Source organism: Centroberyx gerrardi, chromosome 14 (assembly GCF_048128805.1).
Source record: "Centroberyx gerrardi isolate f3 chromosome 14, fCenGer3.hap1.cur.20231027, whole genome shotgun sequence".
In the NCBI taxonomy this organism is placed as follows: Eukaryota; Metazoa; Chordata; class Actinopteri; order Beryciformes; family Berycidae; genus Centroberyx; species Centroberyx gerrardi.
The window spans coordinates 20,022,323-20,048,160 of NC_136010.1; the positions used below are offsets into that span (position 1 = coordinate 20,022,323).

Consider the following 25,838-nt stretch of genomic DNA (forward strand, 5'->3'; position numbering starts at 1 on the left):
TCTCCCCCCGTCTCTTTCTATCTCGTTCATTCATCCGCCTATTTCCAATCCACAGCCTAGCCTATTGATCAGCTGAGAAATTAATCAAGACACGGTGTTAGATATAGCCTGGCAACTTCAGCTGCTTCAGCATTCCTGTAAACATCCAACGTGGAGTTAACAAAAGGCAATAAAACATTCAGTGAATCATTAACAGCCTCGTTTAGTTTAGAAATAACATCTAGGAGCCTAACATGTAATAGCCTAATGTCATTAGTAGCCTAATGTCATTAGTGAACATACACTAATAGGCTATAAAATAAATTAATTCCATTAATATCACATAATTGTACTATAATCTAATATAATCCAGCCCAATATAATATAATGTAATGCAATACACTATAATGGTTTTGTAATACAATATCCAGTAGCCTATATTGATATAATTGCCTCTTACCCAAGGACTTACAATGAGTGAGCAGGTAGGGTTCAGTGTCTTGCTCAAAGACACTTCAGCAGGACGCATGGCTTTTGCGGGGACTGAACTTCCCTCACTCAATAAACACTGTTTGCTATGATGATCACTGATCAATCTAATCAATTGTGCGTTGTGGCAATGCTGCTTTTTCTACCTTTTGGGCGCTACAGATCCAACTTGCCCCACAGCCGACGTATGTCGAGAATACACCGTTAGCCAATTTTCATGCACTACAGACTCCTCCTCAAATATATTCGTTATTTTTCCACTTACAGTAGGTACTTGGTATTCACACTCAAAAAACGACGCAACATCTCTTCGCCAATAAGTGTTTTATTTTGAAGGTTGTGACCGGAAGTGCTGTTTTTATTTAGAGACTATTTGTTTGCTTGTTTGCTATGTGCTAACATGAAAATGTTTTAGTTCCAAAATTAGCTTTTTTACTCGGGGCTAACGTTAGCTCTTGTGTTTAATAAGGTGGCACTTTCTGGTGCAACGACCTCTCATCAATAATGGTTTTATTTTGAAAGTTATACCCGGAAGTGGTCTTTCTTCTTTTCTGTTTGTCTTGACGCTGCTGCAACGTTCTTCTTCGTTCATTGGCTAGCGGCTAAATTTGAAATGCAACGCGCTCGAATGTGACTCCCAGGCTGGACAGAGAGCAGAGGATGCGGACAAAAGAACAACAAGTTGGTCGTACAAGAAAGCCAGAGGGAAATACAGTGTGCTAACCAACACAGAATACATTTTTGTTATTCAGCAGACATAATTTCGCCAGAGTCGAAACGGTAGGTAGCTAATGTTTGCTAACAGTACGCAAGGGATAAAAAGTTAATGTCGTCGTGTACTTTTTTGAATCGCTAGGCGTGTGCATTTCCTGGAAGCGTTGTCCCATAGATCGCTATAGCGAGATCTCTGGGTAGTTTGATTCATTGTTTGCGTTACCATTCGTTTGTTTATGGGCATTATCAAAAACACTCATTTGTCCATTGTCTGTTTGTCTTTGCCTGTGTTTGTCCTTGCCCGTTTGCCAGCTGTCTTAAGTTAACAGGGCAAACAAGCAGCAATCAAATGTTTTTTACTCTGTGACCCTGTTTATCCTATGAGCTAAAGTTGGTTAATTTACTGATGTGTCTCTTTTAAGGAGTCGTTAAACCTTACCGAATACCATGGAGACGGCTGTACTGAACCTGCACAGCTTATTTGATAGACTGAGGTCACAAATCGACTTCCTCAATGAGAGCGTTGAGCCCCGTGAGTAGTTTATTGTTGGTTTTACCTCTACTGTCATTGAGATACCATAGATCCCTTTAAAGATGCCTGTCATGTTCATGTGTGCATCCTCTTTTCCAGAGTTCATCCAGATGGCACTTAACTTTGATGACTGCCGTCGAAAATGGCTTAGGGTTGAGCAGGATTTGGGGTCTTGCAAGGAGGTGCTTGCCAAAGCAGAGACAGAGAAGGGAGCCTTGGAGGTCAAACTCAAGCATGCCCGCAATCAAGTGGACGTGGAGATCCGGCGGCGCCAGAAGGCAGAGGCTGACTGTGAGAAGTTGGTATGTTGGAAAAAAGTGCTGACATTTCTCGTGATCCCTGTGTCCCTGTTATTTCACCCATATCAGGTAATTTCTCATTTGTCCTCGGTTTGCTTTTCTGTCGTACAGGACCGTCAAATCCAGTTGATCCGGGAGCTGCTGATCAGTGAGGGATCCAGTAACAGCATCCAGCTGAATGAGGAGCAGCGCTCGGCTCTGGCCTTCCTCAACACACGCTCTCAGGCACCGCCAAACATGAACACCAGCCGGCGGTAAGCAACCCATACACACACCTATACAGTATATAAAAGTTGTAGAGTTCCTGTCTCTGGCCCCGGAGGGCTTCTGGCTTTAAAACTTGCCTTGTCAGTGCTGTGACTGCGTTATCTGTGGTTTGACCCTCCTTTTTATCTGATACAATACTGAGAGAGTGGCCTAACCCATATTTTCTGTTGCTCCTTCTAGACTCACGACCATAGATGAGTCCGCCTCCATCCTGTCAGACATCAGCTATGATAAAACGGACGACTCCCTCGTAAGTTTCTCTCTTCTCAGCATTATCTACAATTCACTGCCTTGACTACATACTCGTATTCAGCAGGAACACGAGTAAGAAGAACTCCCCCGTTTAATTCTTAATTGGTGTGTAATCCATTTTTAAAGCTGATCCTGGTCTGTTTGATCTGTGACAGGATTGGGACTCCTCTGTTGTGAAGACGGTGCGACTCAAGAAACGAGAAAAGAGGGTATCTAAACTAATTGTGCAGTTTTTCTCCCCAAGCATTTGTGTTTCCAAGAATAGTCTCATGTTTACTGGAGGTATAACTATAAGATGTTTGCTCTCTTTGATTTCAGCGCTCCTCCAGAAATCATGTCGACGGTCCTCCACTTGCCTCCAAAAGGTCTCGATCAACAGGCAGAAATTCAGAGCGGGTAAATACTGTCACTCCCTCTCTCGGTCAAAGAAATGTGTCAGCACAGTTTTTTTGTACATGGCGAACCTGGCTGACTGTCTCTATTTGTTTGTAACAGGGAAACGAGTCCATTGTGGCCAAAACCACAGTGACGGTGCCTGCAGATGGAGGACCTGTTGAGGCCGTTTCTACTATTGAGTCTGTTCCCTACTGGACTCGCAGCAGGAGAAAGACTGGTTAGATTTCTATTATGCCATCTATTATATTTACCCTCAAAAATTGTCCTGATTCTGTGTGTAATGGTGTCCTAATAACTAAGCGTAACACCTTTTAATTACTCCATAATAAGATGGTGCTCATCTGGATTTTATTTACGCAGAAAAAAATCACGTTGTTCTAATTGTATTGCTGTTATACTGTTGAGTATGAATGTGTGGTTGAAGAATAGATTTTCCCATGACTGAAGGATGGTATTGGTATGTAATAATATCCCTGAGCTGATATGTATTTTCTATCTCCCCTGTGCAGCTGCCATGGAGTGGGACTCTGAATCTGTCAAGTCTGAGGATGTCTTCAAACAGCCTGCCAAGCCTGAGAGGGAGATGAGAGCCGAGCCCAGAACTCCGCAGAGCAACGGCGGGGTCCGCCTTCATGAGTTTGTCTCCAAAACTGTAAGAATGCCACCTGTGTGAGAAACATTACACTGCAGAGTAATTTAATCATAGTAGAAAAAGCAGGTTTTCTTTTCTGATTCAAGGATAATTCTGGTTATTTTCAACCTGGGCTGCCATCATGTCGATCAGATAGACACTTGTGTGACAAGAAGATTAGAAGCAGTTTCACCTTTTTGTGTTCTGTATTTGGTGTAGTGCTTTTGTGGTGAAGCAAAGCTAATTTTTTACCATCCTCTATACAGTGTGTTACAGCATTTACATACATTGGAGTGAACTGAATAAGTACACACTGTATTTATGCACTGTACTTACTTTTACTGTAGACACAGGCGAAGCTGCTACCAGTCCACTTGTCTCGCAGTGTTATGTTGATCATTTGCCAAAACTCGGTGTGTTCCCCAGGTGTCGCTGAACACTGTATGTTTCCAGCTGTTGGCCCACTATCTTTACTGAGTCCTGTCTTGTTTCTGCCTAAGGTCATTAAGCCAGAATCCTGCGTGCCCTGTGGGAAGAGGATCAAGTTTGGGAAGATCTCTCTGAAGTGCCGTGACTGCAGAGTGGTCACGCACCCCGAGTGCCGCGAGCGCTGCCCGCTGCCATGCATCCCCAACATGGGTGGCACCCCCGTCAAAATTGGGGAGGTACGTGAAAGCACATTTCCTGTTGATTTCTCTCTTGATGTTCAGGTACAGTCGCACTATATGGTTTATTTCAGTTTTTGCACCTTCATTTCAGTGCTGTCCGTCTTTTTTTCATTTCTCTTTTTTTTTTGTATGCAGGGCGTTCTTGCAGACTATGTCTCAGTCACGTCGCCCATGATTCCCCCTCTGGTGGTCCACTGTATCAGTGAGATTGAGCAACGAGGGCTGCATGAGGTGAGTGTTGTATTTCCAGCCTGTCTCCATATTCCACAGAAGCATGAAGGACAGTAAAGCCTGAGGTCCCAAAAGTTATATCTGACGTCTGTCCCTTAAGCTCAGACAGAGACGGGTAGCTAAGCCTTTGCAATCTGTTCCCTCTGTGTGGAATAGGAAGATTTGAACCTTAATGTTTTTAGTGAGTTTAAAGCAGTAGCTGGGCTGTGGAAGATTATCCCATTTGAAAATGACTAAGCTCTGGTTAAGTTGATTGTCTTATGACTGTGTTACTGTTCTCTTTCTTTTCCTTGGTCTTGCTCCTCTCGCTATCTCTCGCTTTTTTATTTTGAGATTATCATGAAATGTTTTTGTTTTATTTTGTCTGAAACAAATGTGCTGCTGCTGCTCTTGTAGAAGGTATCCTTTATCTTCACATGGTTAACCTTGATAAATGCATAAAAAGTTAGATTTTTACAAGTATTCATGTTCTGCAGGGGATTTTTTATTTATTTATTTTTTTAAAGAAGAGGGTAGTCCACTCACTTTTTTTTATTCTTTATTCAGACAGTAGGAAAGAAGCAAGGGAAACAGAGTAGGGGAGACTGTCTTTGTTCATTCAAGAAAATTAAGCAATGAATGATGAATCTCAGCTGAATAACTGCATTCCTTCCCTATCAGACCGGACTGTACCGTCTGTCTGGTGCCGACCGCACGGTGAAGGAGCTGAAGGAAAAGTTCCTGCGCAGTAAGACCGTTCCTCTGCTCAGCAAGGTGGACGATATCCACGCCATCACCGGCCTCCTCAAGGACTTCCTGAGGAACCTCAAGGAGCCCCTTCTCACCTTCCGCCTCAACCGCACCTTCATGGAAGCAGCAGGTGTGTGTGTGTGTGTGTGTGCGTGTGTGTGTACAACTATGATGGTAACAGACGTGCCGACGTTGATGGCTATTTCAGTGATGTGCTGATATTGTCCAGGCCAGGGCTACATGGCAAAAGTACAAGCACACCAGAAATAAGAAATTTATGACATAGTAACTTGAAATGACTTCCACTTTGTGTGATTTCTTAATGGGCAGCAGAAATGTACCAAACAAACCCATTAAATGTAAGTTTCATGAGTTTCTTTGTGCAATTTGTCTTGAGCAGTGAGGAAAACTTCAGTCAGGTGGTCGCCTGAAACACATTTTATGAAGGAAAAATTGGGCGAGAGAGATTGATCTTTTAGCTTGTTAGCCTTTTGGTATTTACTTGTTACTGGAGTCATATATATTTAGTTTCAAGCTATTGTCACTTGCAATAAATCAGCACAACCCATTTCTTGCTCTCAACTGCCAAATTGTTTTCTTTGTTTTTCCCTCAGAGGTTTCAGATGATGACAATAGCATAGCTCTAATGTACCAAACCATCAGTGACCTGCCACAGGCCAACAGGGACACGCTGGCCTTCTTAGCCCTTCACCTCCAGAGGTTAGTAGCTATTCTCTGCTCAATGTAATATTAATGTAACCGTGACATGTGTCATCTGGTTTCCATCAATGCTCATTTGGCTATGCATATTAGGATACAGCTGGTTAAAAAACATTCACCCAGATTTGACTTGCATATTTTTGCCACAAATGTAATGTTTTTATTTTGGATTTGCTGATATTCACACAGTGCTCTATCCTTTCAGATTATGTTAAGTTTTATAATTAAATTAATTGAACTTATTACATAGATTCTGCTCTCATTTTAATTAGGTTAAATTGCCTTAGGCAAAAAAATGTGCTCAGAATTTCATAAACAGCTCAACTGTACCTCGTACCAACTGTACCTTGCTTCCTGAATTTGAGACGAAGGGCAACCATTCGTTTGATTGTCAGGGAAATTCAATTTATTTAACAAAAGAACCATTTCAAATGGGTGATGCTTGACTTCATCTCTATCAAAGACTTAATTAAATGTAACAAAATCTTTCAGAGTTGCTCACAGCGAGGACACCAAAATGGATATCAGTAACCTGGCTCGAGTGTTTGGCCCAACTATCGTGGGTCATGCGGTTCCTAACCCTGAACCTATGACAATCCTACAGGACACCAAACGACAGCCTAAGGTAGGGCTGCTTAATTCATCATGCATAATTGGATAGCATGGTTTTAGTTTCCATTTACATTTCATTTAATTTAGAATGTGTACTGTAACTGAAAATAACCAAGAAGCGGATATAAGATGAAGAAAGTGTAGTACAATAATTGTGTCCCTGAAATCATTGAGCCAAATGATCATGATCAGCAATCATGATCACAGTATCTAGTGAAATAACCAGGATTGTCATTTTAGCCATAATCGTGTAGCCCAGCCCAAGGTAAGAGGCTGCGCTACCACTACAGGAAGACCACCAAAACAGCTCTTAAGTACATGATGGTATTCACAGAATCGTCACAATACCGTGCTTTTGTTTTTGGTAATCCCTCTCTGTCTTAAGCTCTAGCCCAAGGGTGCTTTCATTTCTAGCTTGGCTCTCTATTGGAGGAAGATGAGGCAATACACTGAAATGCCCTTTGTATGTATTTTTACTAATATTCTTTTCAGGTTGTTGAGCGCCTGCTGGTTCTGCCTGTGGATTACTGGCGCCAGTTCATGATGGTAGAAAGCGAGCAGCCTCACTCGGATCACATGATCATCGAGAATGCAAACTGCTACGCCACCCCCGATATGAAAAGTAAGGGGCCACAAAACCAGTTGGGGGGGGGGGGGGGATATATACACATTGTAATCTGTTGTTCACCAATGCTTGACACTGGGTACAATCAGTTTTACACTAACTGAGCCTGAGAGGTACATTTCATGGGAGTTTGAGATCGTGTTGTAATGTGGACTGTGTGCATTGTTGCAGTGAGCATGCTGGGGCCTCTCACCACTCCAGAGCACCAGCTGAACAAAACCCCCTCCTCCAGCTCCCTGTCCCAACGCATGAAGTCCACCCTGACACCCAGGTAAACACACAGGACCGGTCCCATCCTGCCCCGGCTTTTTTTCAGTCATTGATCTAATGATTACTAGGCTCTAGCAGGACTGTTGCATAGTGCTGACTCAAGTGATTAGTAAAGATATGTTAAGTTTTCCTGAAACATCAGATTCAGAATACGGCTGACTTCAGCCAAAGTGCTCCACAGGAGTTAATCTACTGCATAATGTTGAAGTATTTTTCGTTGTAACTCATGTTTTTTTATTGGCTATGGCTCTTAATTCAATTAAATGTCATTATGTGCACTCTGTATTGCAGATTTGGGAGCAAGAGCAAATCGGCAGTGGGATTTTCTCGCCAAGGGAACTTCTTTGCATCGCCGCTCCTCAAGTAATTCAAAGTAGCCACGGAGCACTTCAGCCTCTTTATTCACACTGCAATACCAAGCAATACATTTATATATTTTGTATTACACAAAACACGGTACTGCTTCCATAATCTCCATTTTAGTCTTCCTCTCTTTACTTACAATGTTTTAATATTTCACAACGGTGAGATTTGTATTTTGATGTTTTTAAGTGTTTGTAAGAGGATTCTTTTTCTAACCAAATGATAGGTTTTTAATCTATGCATACTTACCAGTGTCTTTAGAACTGAGGCTGTTGCTAATAGTCTCACATGGCATTCTCATTTAACGACACTATCACTCTATTTGAGGAGTTTGAGCATAGGTTAAAAATGTGTGCGTAACTCTAAGGTGACATGCTTACAAAGTTAGTTCTATAATTTCATTTGACAGCTTTTCAACTCATGTATTACTCAGAAGTTGAAGAATTGACTCTTGAGCATTTCATTCTAGACTTTAGTTACACACAAGACTGCATGTAGTGTCATCTTTTAGCTTTGATTTGTATTAATTTTGTGTTTGTATGCAAGCTGATCTATAACAAATGTACTGAACTATTGAATTTAGATTTTCTCCGTCTCCCGGTGAATTGTACTGTACGTTTTTAATCGTAAATCTCATATCCTTTTCATGCCATTTAACTACAAGCTGTAGTTTTGCCAGTTAGGCGATATGACCTCAAGGCGCACCTCCCTCCTCAGCTAGATCATCTAGGTAATCATCTATGCAAGCATGATTGGGCGCAATGTTATTTGCGGCTCTCGTCGATGTCTTGAGAAGGGGACAAAATAATTTCACTTATTTTTTAACAGTGAGTGTTGTATATCCTGCACTCCAAGTGGTCCTAAGGAACAGTGTTCACTGGTTAATGTCACAGACTGATCTTAGCTTTGTCAGGTCATTTTGCTCCTTGAAGGACTGTTTATTGCTCTGTGTAATGTTTGTATAGTGGGAGGTTGATTATGCAGCAATACTTTGCAGAAGGCAATTACTTTATAACATTAGCCAGTTCAGAAATTGTGGCATTTTGTGATTTAATTATTAGAACCCATTTTGTACATTAATACACTTTCTATGATTCGTGGAATTTGTAAAATACATTTCTAACATTTACAAACATGTCTGACGTGTCCCTTTTGTTAAATGCTGTGGTCTCTTTCTGTCCAGTGATCCCCTCAAGTGCTGTTTCCTGCTAGCCTTGCTAACTATCTGGATCTCAAACTGAACTGAGTTTATGAGATCCAGATGGCTAACATGCACTTACACCTCCTGTGGTTGGTTTTACTTTGACCTCAGCACTACATCCATTTCTAAGCTCTCTACACTCTTTTCAAACCTGAGCCAAATATCAGCTCCTCATTCTAGTGTGGCTGAGTCAGTCAATTTAGAAATAGTTAAAAAGCGGAAATAGTCTTTTTAGTCTGGGGAAAAACTATTATTCCATCCTGTTCAATGCACTTAACTGGCATTCATACCGCTGAATATCTTACACAGCAGGTTATATTTTTAAACTGGTTACGACAAACATCAAGTTTATTTTAAAGACAAAGTATGATTACAAAGTGACTTAACACAAAAATGAATTACAACTGTATAACATCAGTTAAATTCATCAAAACATTCTGAGCATGACCGGGTAAAGACTATTGTTCAGAATATTTGAAATGACTGTTGTGTCTGCACCTTATTTTGTACAAGGCAATTATTGGCAAAGTAGTTAAAATTGTATGTTCAGATCATTATATTTATATGAGGTATTTGGGTGCAGGAACAAATGGTCCTGTTCAGAAAATCTCTTTCTCAGAGCTGACAAGTAAACATGTAACATCAAAACCTAGGCCACGGCCAGAGAAGAGGAGTGTTCTTGATGTAGTCCTGGAAGGCGGTGTCTGACCCCCACTTCCTCATGGCCTGCTTCTCCAGGATGGGGATGCCGCTGACGTGACGCAGCAGGAACCAGACAAAGAGAGGCGACACCACGCTCAGGTACTGGTGACCCTGCATCACCGACGAGGCCGAAAGCCAGAGACCTGACCACTGCAAGATCTCTCCCAGGTAGTTTGGGTGTCGGCTGTAGGCCCACAGTCCACTCTGGATGAACTTTCCCTGCAGGGACGAAATTAATTTGGGTTAATACGATTTGAAAATCCAAAATGCAGTTGTTATAGTCGTGGAAAAAGGTGTCCGATGCCCTAATTCCTGACCGAATACAACCATTAGTTCACTTCAGGGCAGCGCATCATGAGGTTAACTTACGGCATTATCTGGGTCGCGTTTGAAAAGCCATTTCTGCTGGTCAGCAATAGCCTCAGTAGCAAAGCCAAGGCCCCATAAAGCCCAGCCGATGTAGTCCCTCGTACCCAGAGGCACATCTCGCTTCTCACTGTTCAGCATGAGGGTGGGCAGGAGGGTCATGAATACCCACACAGCTGCGGGAAACAGGGAGAAATGAATCATGTTCCACTAGCCTCGCCTTGATGCTGCCACATATACCTCTCAAAATGCATTGAACTTAACTGCGACATAGGCGGCAGTGATATAATTCTACCTAAGAATAAATGCATAAAAAGAGCCAGGAACTAGACAGTGATTTATACAGGGGTCCCTCCCTTCAAAATGCGCTGAGTTGGTCAAGGACTATATGGTAATGAGTGGCTCAGTGAGGAAGGCGCCCACAACGCTTCCAAGTACCTTGAATACTCCAGTACACAAAGAAAGTCCCTGGGCTGTTTCTGACATTGTTGAACCTGCGGTCCTGGCCGTCCTTCAAGATCCGCATAAAGAGGAATGTTCCCAGCCTGCAAAAGGAACACGGTTAGCGTTGTTCGCGCACATTAACCAAGGCATTATTCATTAACCCAACTTTAAGGCCTTGCGTTCTTTGGTTCCTCACCACTGACCGAGCCAAGGACCCTCCATATCTTAGCTGACACAAAACTCAGTGGATTTTTACCACCCAGATATAACAGAAGAAACTCTGCATTCCTCTTTTTGAGTTTTGTTATGTTGTACTGTACAGGCATGTTAGTAAGTGTGTGACACTGGATGGGGTCAGTCCTGTCTTACTTACCTGAGTCCCCATGCTGTCACCAGCCCAGTCTGCACATTCTGCCGAAGGTGGCTGGCCCCTCCCCAAATACGACTCAGGTGGGCAAGTAGTATAAATGTGCCGGATCCTAAAAAAAAAAGAGACAAGCTGAGACTCAGGGTTTTGCTTATGTCAGTTTGGGCATGGGCACGGCTTTACAGTATCTACCACTACCATAGTTGTTGCAGAGTAAGGCGTGTTCAATAAATATTTTACCCAGGAAACTGCAGACAATTGGTTCCAAAGTTCAAGGGTAACATTTCCAGGAGCACAGATCCCAGTGCAGAATCAGAAGAGGACGGGTGAAAGGGAATTGTCAAGGTGATTAATTTCTCAAATTAAAAAGAAATCAATCACTGGTGTCTGCAGGTAAGTTACATAGCTCTACATGGCATGGTAATGAATGATTTGATCATTGATTGTAATTAGGCCTAATCACACCTAGTCCTAACGCACTATTTAACAGATTTAATTTATCCAGGAATCTGCAACTTACTGATCTGTAATATGAGTGTCTTTGTATGTTCAAAACTTGTTCTAAATGTCATTGCAATTACCTAATTAATGCTAAACGAGTAGTTATCTAAATTATTGCAAAGTGAGGATACAATCAAGTTCAGAAGTTTAAAACATAATTCTTATTGAAAGTCATTCACAGCTATCAAAATGACCTGTAACCTATAAAGTTAACAGTAACTGCTGTTCTGACGCTTTGAACCACGGATCCAATGCAACATGTGAGACCCGGTGGTATCAAAGGTAGGGTGCTGCTCACACAGCAGTGAACAGGTGTTTAGCCATCATGGACCATCACTGACTGACAGAACCGGTCTGCCCGTTAAGGTTCAACTATAAGCTGATTTAGTCCATTATGCCGCTTGTTAAGCTGAAGGAGGAGCTCTCGTCTCGAGCTGTTTCACAACAAATCTGTTTTAGATAACAGGAGGTTTTGTAATAGTGACACTTTAGTTATCATGTAAGTGAACATTTCACAGCCAGCATACAATTTTAAAATATCCTACTGTAACGCCACAGTTTACTCGTGGTTTCAGTAGATATATCAGCTACTTTTTTTTGCATAAAACGTTTCGCGTTTCTGTCGAATTTACACCAAGTTATGTTTGGGTTTGTGGTCAGCTCGTGGCCACAAAGCCAAGTTTTAAGGGAAAGTACTCACTAATATTTCGTATTACCTGCCAAGTCATAGAACTTCTCGGTTTTGCAAGCTGCTGCTACGGCCCAGCCGGCCCACTGGATCCCCAGGTCGGTGATGGCGCATTTAATTAACGTGCTGCCCATTATCGTGTCCTGCAGCGCGCGGAGCAGCACAGCGATTTGGAAGTCTATCATTCGACCAGCCCTTCCTCCTCTAAAGAATATAAACACTCTGGGTAAAGTTCAACACTGCCATACTCGTAGTAGGAGTGGCTTGTCGTCCGGGAACTCTGGGTGTTGTAGTCATTAGAGGTCAGTTAGACCAGTGGTTCCCAAACTTTGCTGGGGACCAAAATATTTCGCTCACTAGACATTAACACAGTGAGGATGTATAAGGATCACACACTTCACTCTCCCCACTGTTGCCACCTGTATAGTTATATAAGTTCTATAAGTTATATAATTCTGTGCTGAATCTTATCTAACAACAAAAATCCTCTCAGATAGAGTTTCTGTCTAGAAACTGGACTAATCCTCCAAAGCTAATCAAATATCTAATGCAAATGTTGAACTACTTTAGGCAAAATACAGGATGTTTGTTCTATACATTCTGCAGAACTGTATGTCATCATCATAAGTGTGGTACTGTAGACCATGTCTTAACATATTGTTGCATGTCCCTTCATCTCAGGAAGAAGCACAGACAAGAGAAGACAAAATATGGCAGAGAGCAATAGTCCAAAAGGAAGTGCTGGGGTCTTTGCTAAAAAGATCCAAAGGCAACTGAGTCGAGGCAAAGAAAAGGTATCAGCACATTGTTCTGTTCTTCTATCCCAAAGGGCAGGAATAGGAAATATTATCCCCTAATTACTGTTGCTTTGACTTCTGTGCTTTTTCTACAGGTGTTGCAAAGGCTGGGAAAGACTGTGGAGAGCAGAGATGAAGAATTTGACATTTGTCTCCAAAGATTTATTGACCAGCAGGTAATCACTCTAACAGTACTGCTTAAATATTACAAATACAAATGTATGGAGTTACTTTTGTAGAAGTTTTGAAACTGAAAAAGGTTTGAAAGGTTTGAATGAATGAAATAGAAAGATTTGAATAAAAATGACGTAAGTGAAAGTATCCAAACTTTATTTCTACTTTTAAACTTTTTTCACTTTAATTTTTTTTGTTTCTTTCAAAGATAAAATGGATTCTGTAGCAACATGTTTTACTGTGTATGTGTAAATAATGTGATGATTTATTGACTGCACTCAATAAACCTATCACCATAAATGTAATAAATCTAAAGACTGATGATAGCACAAGCTTCTGTTTATTTGCAGACCGATGGGAACCGAATATACAAGGACCTGAAGAGCTACCATAGTGCAGTCAGAGGTGAAAATGCCTTTGCTTGTAGATGTTATGTCTTCCAGTCTCATACAACCACATGACAAGTAGACGAAGCCTGATAATAAACGCTTCTGACTCTGCTCGTCTACAGACATGCGTGAAGCTTCGAGACGCCTGTCCCAGTCTCTGTTTGACGCTTACGAGACTGACTGGGCTGGGGAGGAGGATTTGGGAGCCATTGTAGAGGTCAGATCCAGTATCAACATCAGCGATAGTTAAAACCCATACCACCCACTTTGCCAGAGGATCTGAAAACCTTTCTTCTTCTTCTGCTCTCTCTCTTCTTTAATAATTAATGCAATGTTTATGGCGCTTCTCTTAATAAGGGCGAAGATCTCCTGTGGAATGACTATGAGGTGAAGCTACTAGACCAGGCAGTGCGCACCATGGAGTCTTACATGGGACAATTCCCAGACATCAGGGTAAGACAAGAGCGAACACGTGTACACACAAAGAGGAATACACACACGGACACACACAGGGGCCCAAGTGCAGACACATGAAAACAAACAAGGACATGCATACAGCTCACACACAGACACATACACTCACACACAGACAATATTTCCGGATCCTCTGTCATTTTCCAATCTGTAGGAGAGAGTTTCCAAAAGGGGAAGAAAGCTGGTGGACTACGACTCTTCCTGTCACCACGTGGAGGCACTGCAGACTGCTAAGAAAAGGGACGACATCAAAATAACCAAGGTCAGGAAAAATGACCTCACTTTCACTTTGTTTTCCAACCTTTCTTTGATTAAAAATGCAAATGAACCTAATGGTGATGGATGTTTTTGTCATTCTGCAGGCAGAGGAAGAAGTGAGTGCTGCCAAAAGCATCTATGAAGGCATCAACAGTGAGCTGAAGGAAGAGCTGCCTGCTCTCTATGAAAGGTCAGCAAAGACAAATGATGTACTTTGGGATAACTGTGGATTTACTACGGCCTTACATATTAGATTATGTTTTAAAATACTCTCCTGTGATACTTCTCTTGAAGCCGCATCGGATGCTATGTGTCAGTCTTCTCCACGATCTCATCTTTACGAGACATCTTCCTTAAGGAAATGTGCACGGTATGTCGTGTTGTGTGTTGGTTTAACAACTAAATTCACATTGTTCACACATTGTTAAAACTTTCTGTTTAACTGCTCCTCTCCTTTTTAGCTCAACCAGGATTTACAGAATGTGGTAAAGGAGCTACAGGCTCAGCATCCAGACAAGATGTTTGTTGTGAAGGGGCTGCAACGGTGAGTTCATCTTTTTGGCTCTGACTTTTTACAGTCACTCTGTTTTAATTAATGATGATTTAAAGGAACAGTTCACCCCAAAATGAAAATTCAGTCATTATCTACTCACCCCGATGGCAGTCAAACTCTATCATCATAAGAAATGTCTATCAAATTTCTCCAAACAACTCCCACAGCATAATACAAGTGTCTTGTAGCCAAACAATTGCATTGTGGGTCCAAAAGTTCAATATTTACCTCATTATTTCCTAGATTTTCCTCGCTGACAATGCTCTGGTTGCTGTGTACCGTACAGCAGCAAGCAGAGTCTTCTGCCAGAGCGCTTTCAAGTGAACTTTTAAATGACTTGAATTTTCATTTTGGCTTGAACTATTCTTTTAATGAGCTGTTGTCTTACCTCATATATGGGGAGGGAAACTGAACATTTTATCAAACCAATAAATTGCTTTTGTTTTCTTACGATTAATAACAATTGATATTACCCTTGCGAAATATTTCAGGTATGGCTCTCTGAAGAGGCGATCTCTGATGTCCCCCAAGTCATGGAAGGCCAGCTTTTCTGATTTCCACACGAACTACAGTCCTAAGCCCCATCAAAGGTTTAGCTTCAGGTCCCCTGATAAGCCTCGCCATGGCACCCTGTCCAGGGAGAGCAGCACCCTCGCAGTCTCCCCGCAGTCCCCTCCTCTGGACCGCCCCTCCTCGGAGCTCAGAGATCTGGATGCAGATTCGACCCACAGTGACACCCACCGCTCCGCAGAGGACAAACCTGATGCTGACAGCGAAGACACCGCAACAGGAACCGCCGCTGAAGGTGAGCTGGAGAAGTCAGGGGAAGACAGGAACCGAGGGGAGGAAGAGAAGGCCGTGAGAGAAGGGGAGACTGAGCCAGAGCCAGAGCCTTCCTCAGACCAACCTTCAGTCACCACTGATAACAAAGCAGAGGGCGAGAACACTCCGGGAAGCGAGAGCAGCTCAGAACTGAACAACTCCTGTGATTCAGAGAGCTTGGAGCTGCAGCTGTCCGCAGCAGGCAACAGCCCGCTGCACATAGAGGAGAGAGCCGACAGCCCCGTGGCTCCTGGCGCCCCGAAACCAAACGGACTGGAGAACGGTGGAGTCTCCGGATTTGATTCTGACACTAAGGAGCTGGGCTTTCCTCACAAGGTTAGTCTTGTGGCTGGCACACAGCTGAGGCCTCTCCATTCACCATTGCTTTGCATGGTGATTCTTCTGTCTTGTAACCTTTTCTCTTGGCTTTGTCTGCCATCTAGGATGTTCCTGCAGGAAACCAGGCGCCGCTGGACTCAAAAAGCACGGTGGTGTAATGCAGTAAACTTTGATATAAGGTTTGTGTTTTTTTCATGCATGACTCACGTTGCACCATCTGGCTCATACTGCCATTAGTTGTGTTTCTTTGTTCCTTTTTCTGTATTTGACTGAGAGTTTCATGAACCTGTGTATACTGTGTTGATTTTGACAGAAACGGCTATCGATACGGAGGAGAGTGAAGGCATCAGCAGCACAACAGGAAAAATATGGAGAGACAGCAACATTGAAATGTTTGTAACAGCTATGATGTGAGAGATTTGCTGATTAATGACATACTGTTGCTGTTATTTTTCTTTGGTTATTTATCTTTTATTGAAATCAGTTGTACATATACCTTTGGGTAACACTTCATTTGCTTAGTTGTGTAATAACTGTCGTAATTACCATTTAAAAAATACAGCAATATGTAAATACTGGGTGATTATGGCATTGTTGAAATTTTTGGGTTAGTCATCATCCCACCCATTGTTTAGTTTGCATTCTGCAGTTACATTTGGGTCACAATCAGAGTAATTATTTTGTATGTCCAGTGCTAAAATAAATGCACTAATAGCCTTACATTGCAGGGAAATTTAATCAGGATGGTCACTGTATATATATCCATGTATTAACAGCAGATGTACTGTTAGTCTTATTCAGTTCCAGAAGGATCTGTCCTACACTCCACTCTCATTCTGGCTTTGACCAAAAGACTTAAACTAAACATACAGTAAATCTTATTTTATTTTGTAGCCACTTTTATAGGCAGACATTCCTCTGAGTTCGTTTTTTACACACTTCAGTTTTAACATTTCACTGAACTAAAATAACAGTTCAGTGAAATGTTTCTTAATCTCTTGTTTTTATCATCTTTAGTTTTAAGTAGGTATAATAACTTTGATCCCTACTAAGGGAAACTGTGCTGCTGATCAAGTGTGCAGAAAGACAGAGCAGTGTCTAGTTCTGAACAGTGCTAATTCTAAAATTATTTCATTTTTCTGCAATGATTAAACATTTTTGAATGACTAATACCATTTCAAGGTAATTCGTTTTATTTAATAATTTACATTTTATTAAAATTGACAGTCTTTTATGGCTATGATAAATAGGAATGAATATGAATTGTGAACACAAAAAATCAATTAATAAAAAGTGTAGATAATTTAAAACATCGTGTCTATAGTTGTTTTTTTTTTCCCCCCGCTTCTCTGTCGGTAAAGGGCTAATATAATACTTCCATGGTGAAGGTGTGTGTGTGTGTGTGTGTGTGTGTGTGTGTGTGTGTGTGTGTGTGTGTGTGTGTGTGTGTGTGGAGGGTAATAAGAGGAGAAAAAAAGAGGAACAAAAAACAAAGAGCTCTCACTCAGCCCATATTTCCGGGTGCCGCAAACGTCATCGTGACAGCTGTGAGATACGGCCCTCTGTTGCAGATGTCACGTGTTATAAAACCTCTAACGTTTATTTGGACCACATTATATAAAAGCCGACTATATTGTTAACATCCAGAGCTAAAATGTCGGTTTTTCAGGTCTGTACCACATCGGTAGCCATGGTAACGGGTGGCTGTGCTCATGCTGCATTCATGTCATATAGGAAGTATGGTAGATATGAGCTTGCTGTAGTGGAGGCGACTGACTTCATTGAGATAAAAAAGGCATTACCAGCTTCCTTAGTTCTGGCTCCAGCCTGTAACACTGTGACCAGGCATCATTGCTAAATACAACTGTGACTTTTCATAAACTGCAGGGCCCAGAGACACTCGGCTAATTGCGCAAAGGATGAGGTAAATGTAGAGTAGCGTAGCAGCTCCACTTCCATGTTTGAGTTTGGCAACAGCATTTACATTGCAGAACCACACAAACAATTAATATCTTAAAACCATAAAAACAACTATAGATCCAATACAGCTTGCCTATATTTTTTCTACAACACTGTCTCTGTCCAGCTGTCTTAAATCCTCTGCATACAATGTTGACTGCAGTGGCACTTACAATTCTCTACAGGAATAAAACAATACAGGCAGCGCATTATTATATTTTATATTTTATTTTTTTGGGGGTGTGTGTGGGGATGATGGGTTTAAAATGGGTGTTAGGGTGTGTGTGTGTGTGTGTGTGTGTGTGTGTGGGGGGGGATGGTGGGTTGTAAATGTGTTGTGTGTATGTGTGTGGGTGGGAGAGCACAGGTGTCAATGTGCTCAGGCTCTTGGCTAGAGCTAATTTAGGAAAAGTCGGAGTTGGAGTCCTTGTTGTGGGGGGACTCCATCTCCTCCTGTTTCTCCTTTTTCTTCTCCTTCTTCCGTTTTGGGGTCAGGAGCTTCACAAATCTTCTGAACTTGGAAGGCTTCCTGGGGGCCTCTTTCTCCATGTCACAGACCTTGAGCTTCATGGCCTGCTCCTCCATGTTTTTGTCGAGAACCTCCTTCTCATCCTTCTCTGTCTTGAGCTTGATTGAAAGCTCCTGGATAAGCAAGTCGTTCCCCTTCTGGAGCATCTTCAGAGTCGCCATTTCTTGGATGAGGCCCTCCTTCTCCTCCTTCTCTTCCTTGAGCTTGATTGTAAACTCTGTGTTCAAGGCCTTCTCTGCGGAGAGCCTTTTCAGCTCCTCTGTTTTTTGGTCCAGTGTCTCCAGCAGTTCGGAGCCACTGAGCTTCATGATCTCCATGTTGCTCAAGGCCTCCTCATTCTGGACCCTTTTCAGCTCCTCAATTTGCTTCCGGTGTGCCTCTTCCATCTCACAGGCCATGTGCTTCATGGCCTGCTCATGGTTGCTCTGGAGCTTTTCTTTAAGCCCATCCATTTCTCGGTGAAGGAGCTCCTTCTCCCTCTTCTCAGCCTTAAGCTCAGTGGCCTGTTGGCATGTGGTGACGGCCATCTGTTCATGCTGAAGTCTGAGTTGCTCCATTTTTTGGTGGAGAACATCCTTCTCCTTCTGCTCTGCCTTAAGCCTAGCAGCCATGTCATTTGTGGACAAGGCCATGTTTCTCTGGCTGTGCTCCATTTCCTGGCGAAGGCCTTTATTGTCCAACTCACAGGCCTCAAGCTTGATGGCCTGCTCCTCGTTTTCCTTACGGAGGGTCTTCATCATGACCTCGCAGGCCTCAAGCTTGATGGCCTGCTCCTCGTTTTCCTTACGGAGGGACTTCGTCATGACCTCGCAGGCCTCAAGTTTGATGGTCTGCTCCTCGTTTTCCTTACGGAGGGTCTTTGTCATGACCTCGCAGGCCTCAAGCTGGATGGCCTGCTCCTTCTTTTCATTACGGAGGGTCTTCTTCATAACCTCACAGGCCTCAAGCTTGATGGCCTGCTCCTCCTTTTCCTTACAGAGGGTCTTCTTCATGACCTCGCAGGCCTCAAGCTTGATGACTTGCTCCTCCTTTTCCTTACGGAGGGCCTTAAGCTTGAGGACCTGCTCCTCCTTTTCCTTACAGATGACCTTAAGCTTGATGACCTGCGCGTCCTTTTCCTTACGGAGGGCCTTAAGCTTGATGGCCTGCTCCTCCTTTTCCTTACGAAGGGCCTCCATCGTAACCTGGCAGGCCTCAAGTTTGATGGCCTGCGACTTCTCTTCCTGCCGAAGGGCCTCCTTCGTGACCTCGCAGGCCTCAAGTTTGATGGCTTGCTCCTCCTTTTCCTTATGAAGGGCCTCCTTCATTACCTCGCAAGCCTCAAGCTTGATGGCCTGCTCCTCCAGTTCTTGATGGAGGGCCTGCACTTCCTTGCGAAAGGCGTCCTTCGTGACCTCGCAGTCCTCAAGCTTGATGGCTTGCTCCTCCTTTTCCTTATGAAGGGCCTCCTTCATTACCTTGCAAGCCTCAAGCTTGATGGCCTGCTCCTCCAGTTCTTGACAGAGGTCACCGTTCTCTGCCTTGCAGGCCTCAAGCTTAATAGCCTGCTCCTCTTTTTCTTGGCGGATGACCTTGATCATCTTTGCCAGCTTGTAGGGGCTGTGGAGCTCCGCCACTTTTGTGCGGAGGATCTCATTCTCAGCCTCACAAGCCTTAGACTTGATCGCCTGCTCCTCAATGGCTTGGCAGAGGGCTTCCTTTTCGGCCTTGCAGGCCTCGAGCTCCATGGCTAGCTTCTAGGGTTCCCAAGCCTGCCTATGGGCTCCTATTGGTCACTCCTCCCTATGAAGAGATCTGCTAATAACTGTCTGTTCTCTGTCTTCTCTGTTGTGTGTCTCTTGTCAATGTCTTTGCACCAAATGCTAAGCATACTAATGCAAGATGTTTGGCTAGCCAAGCAGACAAATGCTAATGTGATCGTGCCTGTGTTTCCTGTTGTCTGTTCAAAGAAATGGCGGCAGGCTTGTTTCCCATGTCATAGGTTTATTTGTGGCGCTCTGCCACAATATCCGCACGAGCCACAAAATCAAAAGTTGGTCAGTATATAGAAATTGATCTAAAGCGATCTGTAAGGCTGCGCGTCACGTTATGTTTTCTGTCACACCAGAGAGTGATCTCACCGGCGCTCACAGCTGCTGCTTGTGAACTCCAAAGCGGAGTAAAAAAGCCAAAGCAGCCACTGTATTTTTACGCACAGCCATTACTCACGGCACCGCTATATATTGTTGATCACACAGAAGTGCTTGTAAACTCACCATGCACACACACACACACACACACACACACACACACACACGCACACACACACACACACACACACCCCTTTCTTCCCTCTGTAACTCTCCCCCTGCGGCTCTCACTCCCTCGGCTTTTACAGCTTGTTTTTTGGCTTTGTTGAGCTTGTCACGTAAACCCAGTAATGTCCCCTAATAGGCTACTGTTGTGGCCGGCCGCCACGGTAAGATCATGACATGCCATGCTAAAAATATGTTCAAAATAATTGTATTTTTTGGCCGAAATGGTCTCACTTGGTAGGCTATGCTGCTGTGCGTTGACGACTGTAGATCCAGTGTTTCTGAAAATGCGCCAGATTCTTTTCTTTTTAATCAAATGTATTTCTGCCTAGAGAACAGTCATGATCAAAGTGACAAATAACAGTGTGTGGTGGCAGACACAGAGAGAGAAGCACACAGACACACTGCTGCCTCATTCAATCATTTAATGTACCTGTACCGTTTCTAGAATAATTCAGTCATTTCTATAATAATTGCAGCTATACCGTTTCTAGAATAATTCAGTAATTGTAATAATTGCCCAAAAAGCCAAAGCAGCCACTGTATTTTTACGCACAGCCATTACGCACGGCAACGCTACATACTGTGAGCCATAATGGCCTGATTGATCACACAGTAGGTCTGATTTATGATCTGATGTGCGTTATTCCTATTCCTACATTACTGTACGATATGGTGACAATATGGAAATCTATTTGCTCCACTAGTAGCTATAGAAGGATGTTAACACACACATCTATAAATATCTTAGCCATAATCTTTTCAGTCCATAGCAGCCTATTAGGTCTCAACAGAGTTAAATGTAATAGATGCGTGCGCTAACATCCATCTATTCTAGTGGAGTAAATAGGTTTCCATATTGTCACCATATCGCACAGTAATGTGGGAATAGGAATAATGCACATCAGATCATAAATCAGACCTACTGGTGTGAGTTATTGTAGAAATGATTGAATGATCATAGAAACGTCGTGCAGTTATTATAGAAATGATTGAATGATCATAGACACGTTATAGATGCGGTTATATAGAAATGATTGAATTATCATAGAAACGTTATAGATGCGGTTATTATAGAAATGATTGAATGAGGCAGCAGTGTGTCTGTGTGCTTCTCTCTCTGTCCGCGACCACACGTTGCTATTTGTCACTTTGATCATGACTGTTCTCTAGGCAGAAATATTTGATTTAAACAAACAAAAACATTTTCAGCAGCAGCGCCGAGAAACACTGGTTCTACAGTCCTCAATGCACAGCAGCATAGCCAAGTGGACCATTTCGGCCAAAAATACAATTATTTTGAAAATATATTTAGCATGGCATGTCATATCTTACAGTGGCGGCTGGCCACAGTAGAATATATACAGGGGAAACACTGAGTTTGAGTGGAGCCACAGGAGGAGAGATACAGAGGGAAGAGTGTGTGTGGGTGTGTCAGTGGTGAGTTTACAAGCAGCAGCTGTGAGCACAGGTGAGATCGGTCTCTGGTGCGACAGAGAACATAACTTGATGCACAGCGTTACAGATTGCTTTAGATCAATTTCTATATACTGGCCAACTTTTGATTTCTTTGACATTTTGACATTTCTTTGAACAGACAACAGGAAACACAGGCTTTCACCTCTGACCTATGACTAGTTCCTGTTTACCACCCCTCCCCCTTGTTTGACGGACAGCCTGCAGCTCCTCCTACAAACCATATTGTTCTGAAGAACCATGAAGGTTCAGGGCTTCTAGAAGTTTGTTTTGGGAGGTTCTCAGAAGCAGTTCTGAGGAAGCATATCCAGGTCTTTATGTGGAACGGACAGGTGCTCTCTGGATGAAGGTAATAGTTGAGTCTAAGTGAGACAATGCATGGAAAATCTTTGTAAATATACTTTAAGATGCAGTCAAAAACAGGAGTTCAGCAAACAAAAATGTCCAAGGCACTCTGTCTCATTGCGAAAACTAAAATGCCTTCATTTCACATGATAAGGACAAATTAACAACATTGCACCAATGTGCTGTGGCCTAGTTTGGCCTTCATCAGGGAACAATGCACAGTGCAGGACAATGGCATATATAGGAGGCAATGTAATGGCAATGGTTTTAATCTTTTAATTTTTAATTTTTGCAGTCAGACAGAGTCGTTTTGTAGCTGGGAACTACTGTTTTTGACAGACCTCCCATGAACTGTCTTATTCCGAGTGACTCATCTTCTTAATAGACGATCTTCGGTGTAAAGCAAACACTCCGGTTAGTTTTTTGGGGGGAGGAAGGGGAGGAAAAGGAGGGGCGGAAATCGAGAGCGTGCGCATGACTCACGAGCGCTGGGGAAAAAAGCACACTGCATCTCCTACACTCAGTTTCATTCGTTTTGAAAGAGTCATACACAGTTTCAGTTTAAAACTTGAGACAGTTTCTTCGTTTTCGCCGCCATACAAGTTCGTTTAGACTCGGGGAAAAAGTTAGAAGTGTGTTAGAGACTTGAGACGGTCGCCCGCTGCGCCCAGGTAAGTGTGTGCTCACACAACAGCTGTGATGAACAATGTCCGACTGTTGTGCTGTTGGGTGTTTGGAAATCATTTGAGTAGTTCACCTGGACAGTTAGCTCGTTTATGCTTTTTGCTTCGGGGTTATTTTGTCTCAAAGCAAGTTTAAAGTTTATATCTTCAAGAGGAAGTGAGACTAGAAAACTGTATTTCAATAAAAGGTCAGGCTAACCGGTTTACTTATCAGTGAGTGAGACAAAGAAAGACAGCTGATAAATGTGGTATGATGTCATTAACGATGGGACGGGACAAAACAAAAGAAGCAATTTTAAAAGTTTAACAACAGGTGGAATAAAGCTTGTCTAACATTTAGGCTGCCTTCACATTAGCTTCATTGTGGACATGTTGCCAGTCCAATAGGTGGAAGTTCGTTTTTTTTTGTTTTCACATCCTTATCTGTGCTTCTCTCTCATAGTGAATTAGCTGACATTCATCATGACCTCTAGTCCAGCTAAGAATGGTGAGTACATTAGCACATTATATGAAATGAATTCAGCTAAGCTCTTACCTGTAACCCTATACCCCACTGCAATTTGTGTGCTGACACAAAATCATCCCATGATTGAGACCCAATAAAAAGAAATTACTGCAGAAGGGTTACACAATTTCAAAAACATTTTTTTTTTGGTCGTGCACATTGAGAGAGTTTAGGCTTGGTGTGCAACTGTGCCACAGACAAATTTTGATTCTTGTTTTTTATCAAAATCGTTGCGCAGTGAGTGAAACAGAAGGTGGTTTCAAGTTTTTGCATGTTGAACATGCTGCCCAGCCCTTTTAGTCAGACTGCAGATTGTGTTCTCTGATTAAGACGTTGCGTCATAGTATATGGATTCGGAAATCAAATAAGGGTTTGACAAGTTTGTTTCATTTCCAGCCCTTGATAATCAGATTACCATGTCACAACACTAAATATTCCCTCCTTGGATTGGAGAGAAACTATGCAGTTACACAAGCTGCTCCTAGCACACTATTGTGAAGATAGAAACTTACCCTTTATGCCATTTTTAACATATTTAACTGGTGTATTTTACAGCATCAGAAATGGGATCTTTCACAACGCTTTCCACACATGCAAACATTACTCTGGCTGAAGGTAACTATACTCACATTTTCAAATCTGTTATGAGCGTACTAACCAGTTGCCTCGAAAACCGAGTTGCAACTATAAGTATACTGATAACATCACCTTATTGTTTGTGTTGTATCACCAACATACTTACTGCTTGCATGCTTTTCACCATCAGATATGGGGTCTTTAACATCACGTCCCACACAAGCAGACACCACCATGATCGAGGGTAACTCCTGTTCTCTAGCTCTTACATTTTCTATTACTAGCACACTAACCAGCTGCCTCCTAAAGCCAAAGGCTGCATGGCCCAGGACTTTCCCATAATAATGATAAATGGCATCGTTTCCTTCCTCTAAAATGGTGTTCAGTTACAGAATCTCAGTAATTACCTGCTTACCTTGTCTATTACCTATTACCTCCAATTTGTTTAAAATCGATCTACTTGTTGTTTTTCCCCAGCGGTAACAACAGCGGTCCCCATGCACTCAGACTCCACGGTTATTGGAGGTAACTTTCCTTACTTTTTTCTGAGCTTTCCCCCCCCCCAGCACCTCATGCTCCTCGGTTATCATGTCTCCAAACAGTCGTTTAAAAACTGTTTTCCTTATCTCTCCAGTGGTTATCGTTCTGGTCCTGCTGACTGTAGCTGTTTTGGGCTTCCTGCTTTACCGGTATCTCTGCCACAACAAGGGCGACTACAGAACGACAGGGGAACCTGCTCCAGGAGAGGATCCCGACGACGACTGCAATGACCGGGCTACAAGCGAAAAGAAGGAATACTTTATATGAACTGGGTGGAAGACTTGCAGCAAAGAAGTGAGTGGACTGTAACAAAAATAGCAGTCTCTGGCAGACTGAGAAGAAATGGGCATATGTGTGTTTTGAAGGATGCCCGCTGCATACCGGGCATAAAAAAATAAAACTTGTTTGAGATTTTGTGCTGTAAAACGCTCACAGGCACACAAGCATCGCCAAAGATTAGGTTATTACTGAAGGAAGTGTGAATATTGATGGATCCGGAACAGCTGACAGACAACAGGTGTGTGCAGATTTACACAGCCAGGCATGAAACAGGTGGTGGGATTTCCTAAAAATGTCCAGGTCACCATTATAGGATCTGTAATTACTCGGTAACAATCAAGAAGTGTGATTAGCAAGTCTGTGCTGCACTATTTATCAGCCATGTTTTACTTGTAATGTTTCTTTTAGGCGTATCTCTCATTACTTTATATTTATCCAAGCAAAATGTATACAGTGTGTATTCTGGTGCTGTTGGGGACTGTTACTTGTCTGTTAAGTTGCTTTTGAAATTGCAGTTTTACTATGCAAATGTTTTTTATAAGCTGGTCAAAAACCATGTACTACTTCTTTTGATTACAGGGCAGCTAAATATTAGGCTATATTTGCTCTTGCTGTGTCTTATTTTTTTTTTATATGATCCTTTGCCAGAGATTGTTACTGAGAAAACTGACTTCTCTAGTTAAGATAAAATATGGACGGCAATAAAACTTGTTTTTGAACTGGTGCCATTACACAGTGTGACAACTTACACAAAATTTGTTCTCTGCATTCCCACAATATTTTGTGAAATTTATTTTTAA

The 25,838-nt window shown here is 42.5% G+C and overlaps 4 protein-coding genes across 4 annotated transcripts; 3 read left to right on the forward strand and 1 right to left on the reverse strand.

Moving 5' to 3' along the window:
- The first annotated feature begins 1,133 nt into the window (after nucleotides 1-1,133).
- On the forward strand, nucleotides 1,134-8,017 carry racgap1 (Rac GTPase activating protein 1). Its single transcript, XM_071921452.2, has 17 exons — nucleotides 1,134-1,248; nucleotides 1,605-1,714; nucleotides 1,814-2,016; nucleotides 2,125-2,267; nucleotides 2,461-2,530; nucleotides 2,688-2,741; nucleotides 2,851-2,928; nucleotides 3,028-3,145; nucleotides 3,438-3,580; nucleotides 4,060-4,224; nucleotides 4,363-4,458; nucleotides 5,119-5,317; nucleotides 5,802-5,907; nucleotides 6,400-6,532; nucleotides 7,012-7,141; nucleotides 7,316-7,415; nucleotides 7,706-8,017. The coding sequence occupies exons 2-17, from the start codon at nucleotides 1,630-1,632 to the stop codon at nucleotides 7,779-7,781; spliced, it is 1,899 nt and encodes a 632-aa protein (XP_071777553.1). The 5' UTR covers nucleotides 1,134-1,248; nucleotides 1,605-1,629; the 3' UTR covers nucleotides 7,782-8,017.
- Nucleotides 8,018-8,626: 609 nt separating this feature from the next.
- Nucleotides 8,627-12,271, reverse strand: LOC139928796 (uncharacterized). Its single transcript, XM_071921453.2, has 5 exons — nucleotides 12,075-12,271; nucleotides 10,864-10,969; nucleotides 10,485-10,591; nucleotides 10,050-10,222; nucleotides 8,627-9,899 (listed from the first exon to the last, which is right to left on the reverse strand). Exons 1-5 carry the CDS (start codon nucleotides 12,229-12,231, stop codon nucleotides 9,621-9,623), a joined length of 822 nt encoding a protein of 273 aa, XP_071777554.1. The 5' UTR covers nucleotides 12,232-12,271; the 3' UTR covers nucleotides 8,627-9,620.
- Nucleotides 12,272-12,747: 476 nt separating this feature from the next.
- On the forward strand, nucleotides 12,748-16,010 carry bin2a (bridging integrator 2a). Its single transcript, XM_071921405.2, has 11 exons — nucleotides 12,748-12,840; nucleotides 12,939-13,019; nucleotides 13,368-13,422; nucleotides 13,529-13,623; nucleotides 13,764-13,859; nucleotides 14,035-14,142; nucleotides 14,243-14,328; nucleotides 14,433-14,508; nucleotides 14,600-14,682; nucleotides 15,183-15,849; nucleotides 15,957-16,010. Exons 1-11 carry the CDS (start codon nucleotides 12,757-12,759, stop codon nucleotides 16,008-16,010), a joined length of 1,485 nt encoding a protein of 494 aa, XP_071777506.2. The 5' UTR covers nucleotides 12,748-12,756.
- A 6,898-nt stretch (nucleotides 16,011-22,908) lies between these two features.
- Nucleotides 22,909-25,769, forward strand: LOC144542285 (uncharacterized). Its single transcript, XM_078288025.1, has 6 exons — nucleotides 22,909-23,126; nucleotides 23,581-23,625; nucleotides 24,199-24,258; nucleotides 24,410-24,463; nucleotides 24,697-24,744; nucleotides 24,854-25,769. The coding sequence occupies exons 2-6, from the start codon at nucleotides 23,601-23,603 to the stop codon at nucleotides 25,024-25,026; spliced, it is 360 nt and encodes a 119-aa protein (XP_078144151.1). The 5' UTR covers nucleotides 22,909-23,126; nucleotides 23,581-23,600; the 3' UTR covers nucleotides 25,027-25,769.
- Nucleotides 25,770-25,838: the final 69 nt, after the last annotated feature.

Excerpts from the sequence above, each read along its gene's own strand:
- LOC139928796 (XM_071921453.2), bottom strand. The coding sequence starts at position 12,231 with ATGATAGACTTCCAAATCGCTGTGCTGCTCCGCGCGCTGCAGGACACG. Across the intron at positions 10,970-12,074 it reads GAAGTTCTATGACTTGGCAG|GATCCGGCACATTTATACTA; the intron begins GTAATACGAAAT and ends TTTTTTTTTTAG. Across the intron at positions 10,592-10,863 it reads GTGACAGCATGGGGACTCAG|GCTGGGAACATTCCTCTTTA; the intron begins GTAAGTAAGACA and ends TTCCTTTTGCAG.
- racgap1 (XM_071921452.2), top strand. The coding sequence starts at position 1,630 with ATGGAGACGGCTGTACTGAACCTGCACAGCTTATTTGATAGACTGAGG. Across the intron at positions 2,742-2,850 it reads TCAAGAAACGAGAAAAGAGG|CGCTCCTCCAGAAATCATGT; the intron begins GTATCTAAACTA and ends CTTTGATTTCAG. Across the intron at positions 2,929-3,027 it reads CAGGCAGAAATTCAGAGCGG|GGAAACGAGTCCATTGTGGC; the intron begins GTAAATACTGTC and ends TGTTTGTAACAG.
- bin2a (XM_071921405.2), top strand. The coding sequence starts at position 12,757 with ATGGCAGAGAGCAATAGTCCAAAAGGAAGTGCTGGGGTCTTTGCTAAA. Across the intron at positions 13,020-13,367 it reads AAAGATTTATTGACCAGCAG|ACCGATGGGAACCGAATATA; the intron begins GTAATCACTCTA and ends GTTTATTTGCAG. Across the intron at positions 13,423-13,528 it reads CTACCATAGTGCAGTCAGAG|ACATGCGTGAAGCTTCGAGA; the intron begins GTGAAAATGCCT and ends GCTCGTCTACAG.
- LOC144542285 (XM_078288025.1), top strand. The coding sequence starts at position 23,601 with ATGACCTCTAGTCCAGCTAAGAATG. Across the intron at positions 24,464-24,696 it reads AGACACCACCATGATCGAGG|CGGTAACAACAGCGGTCCCC; the intron begins GTAACTCCTGTT and ends GTTTTTCCCCAG. Across the intron at positions 24,745-24,853 it reads AGACTCCACGGTTATTGGAG|TGGTTATCGTTCTGGTCCTG; the intron begins GTAACTTTCCTT and ends TTATCTCTCCAG.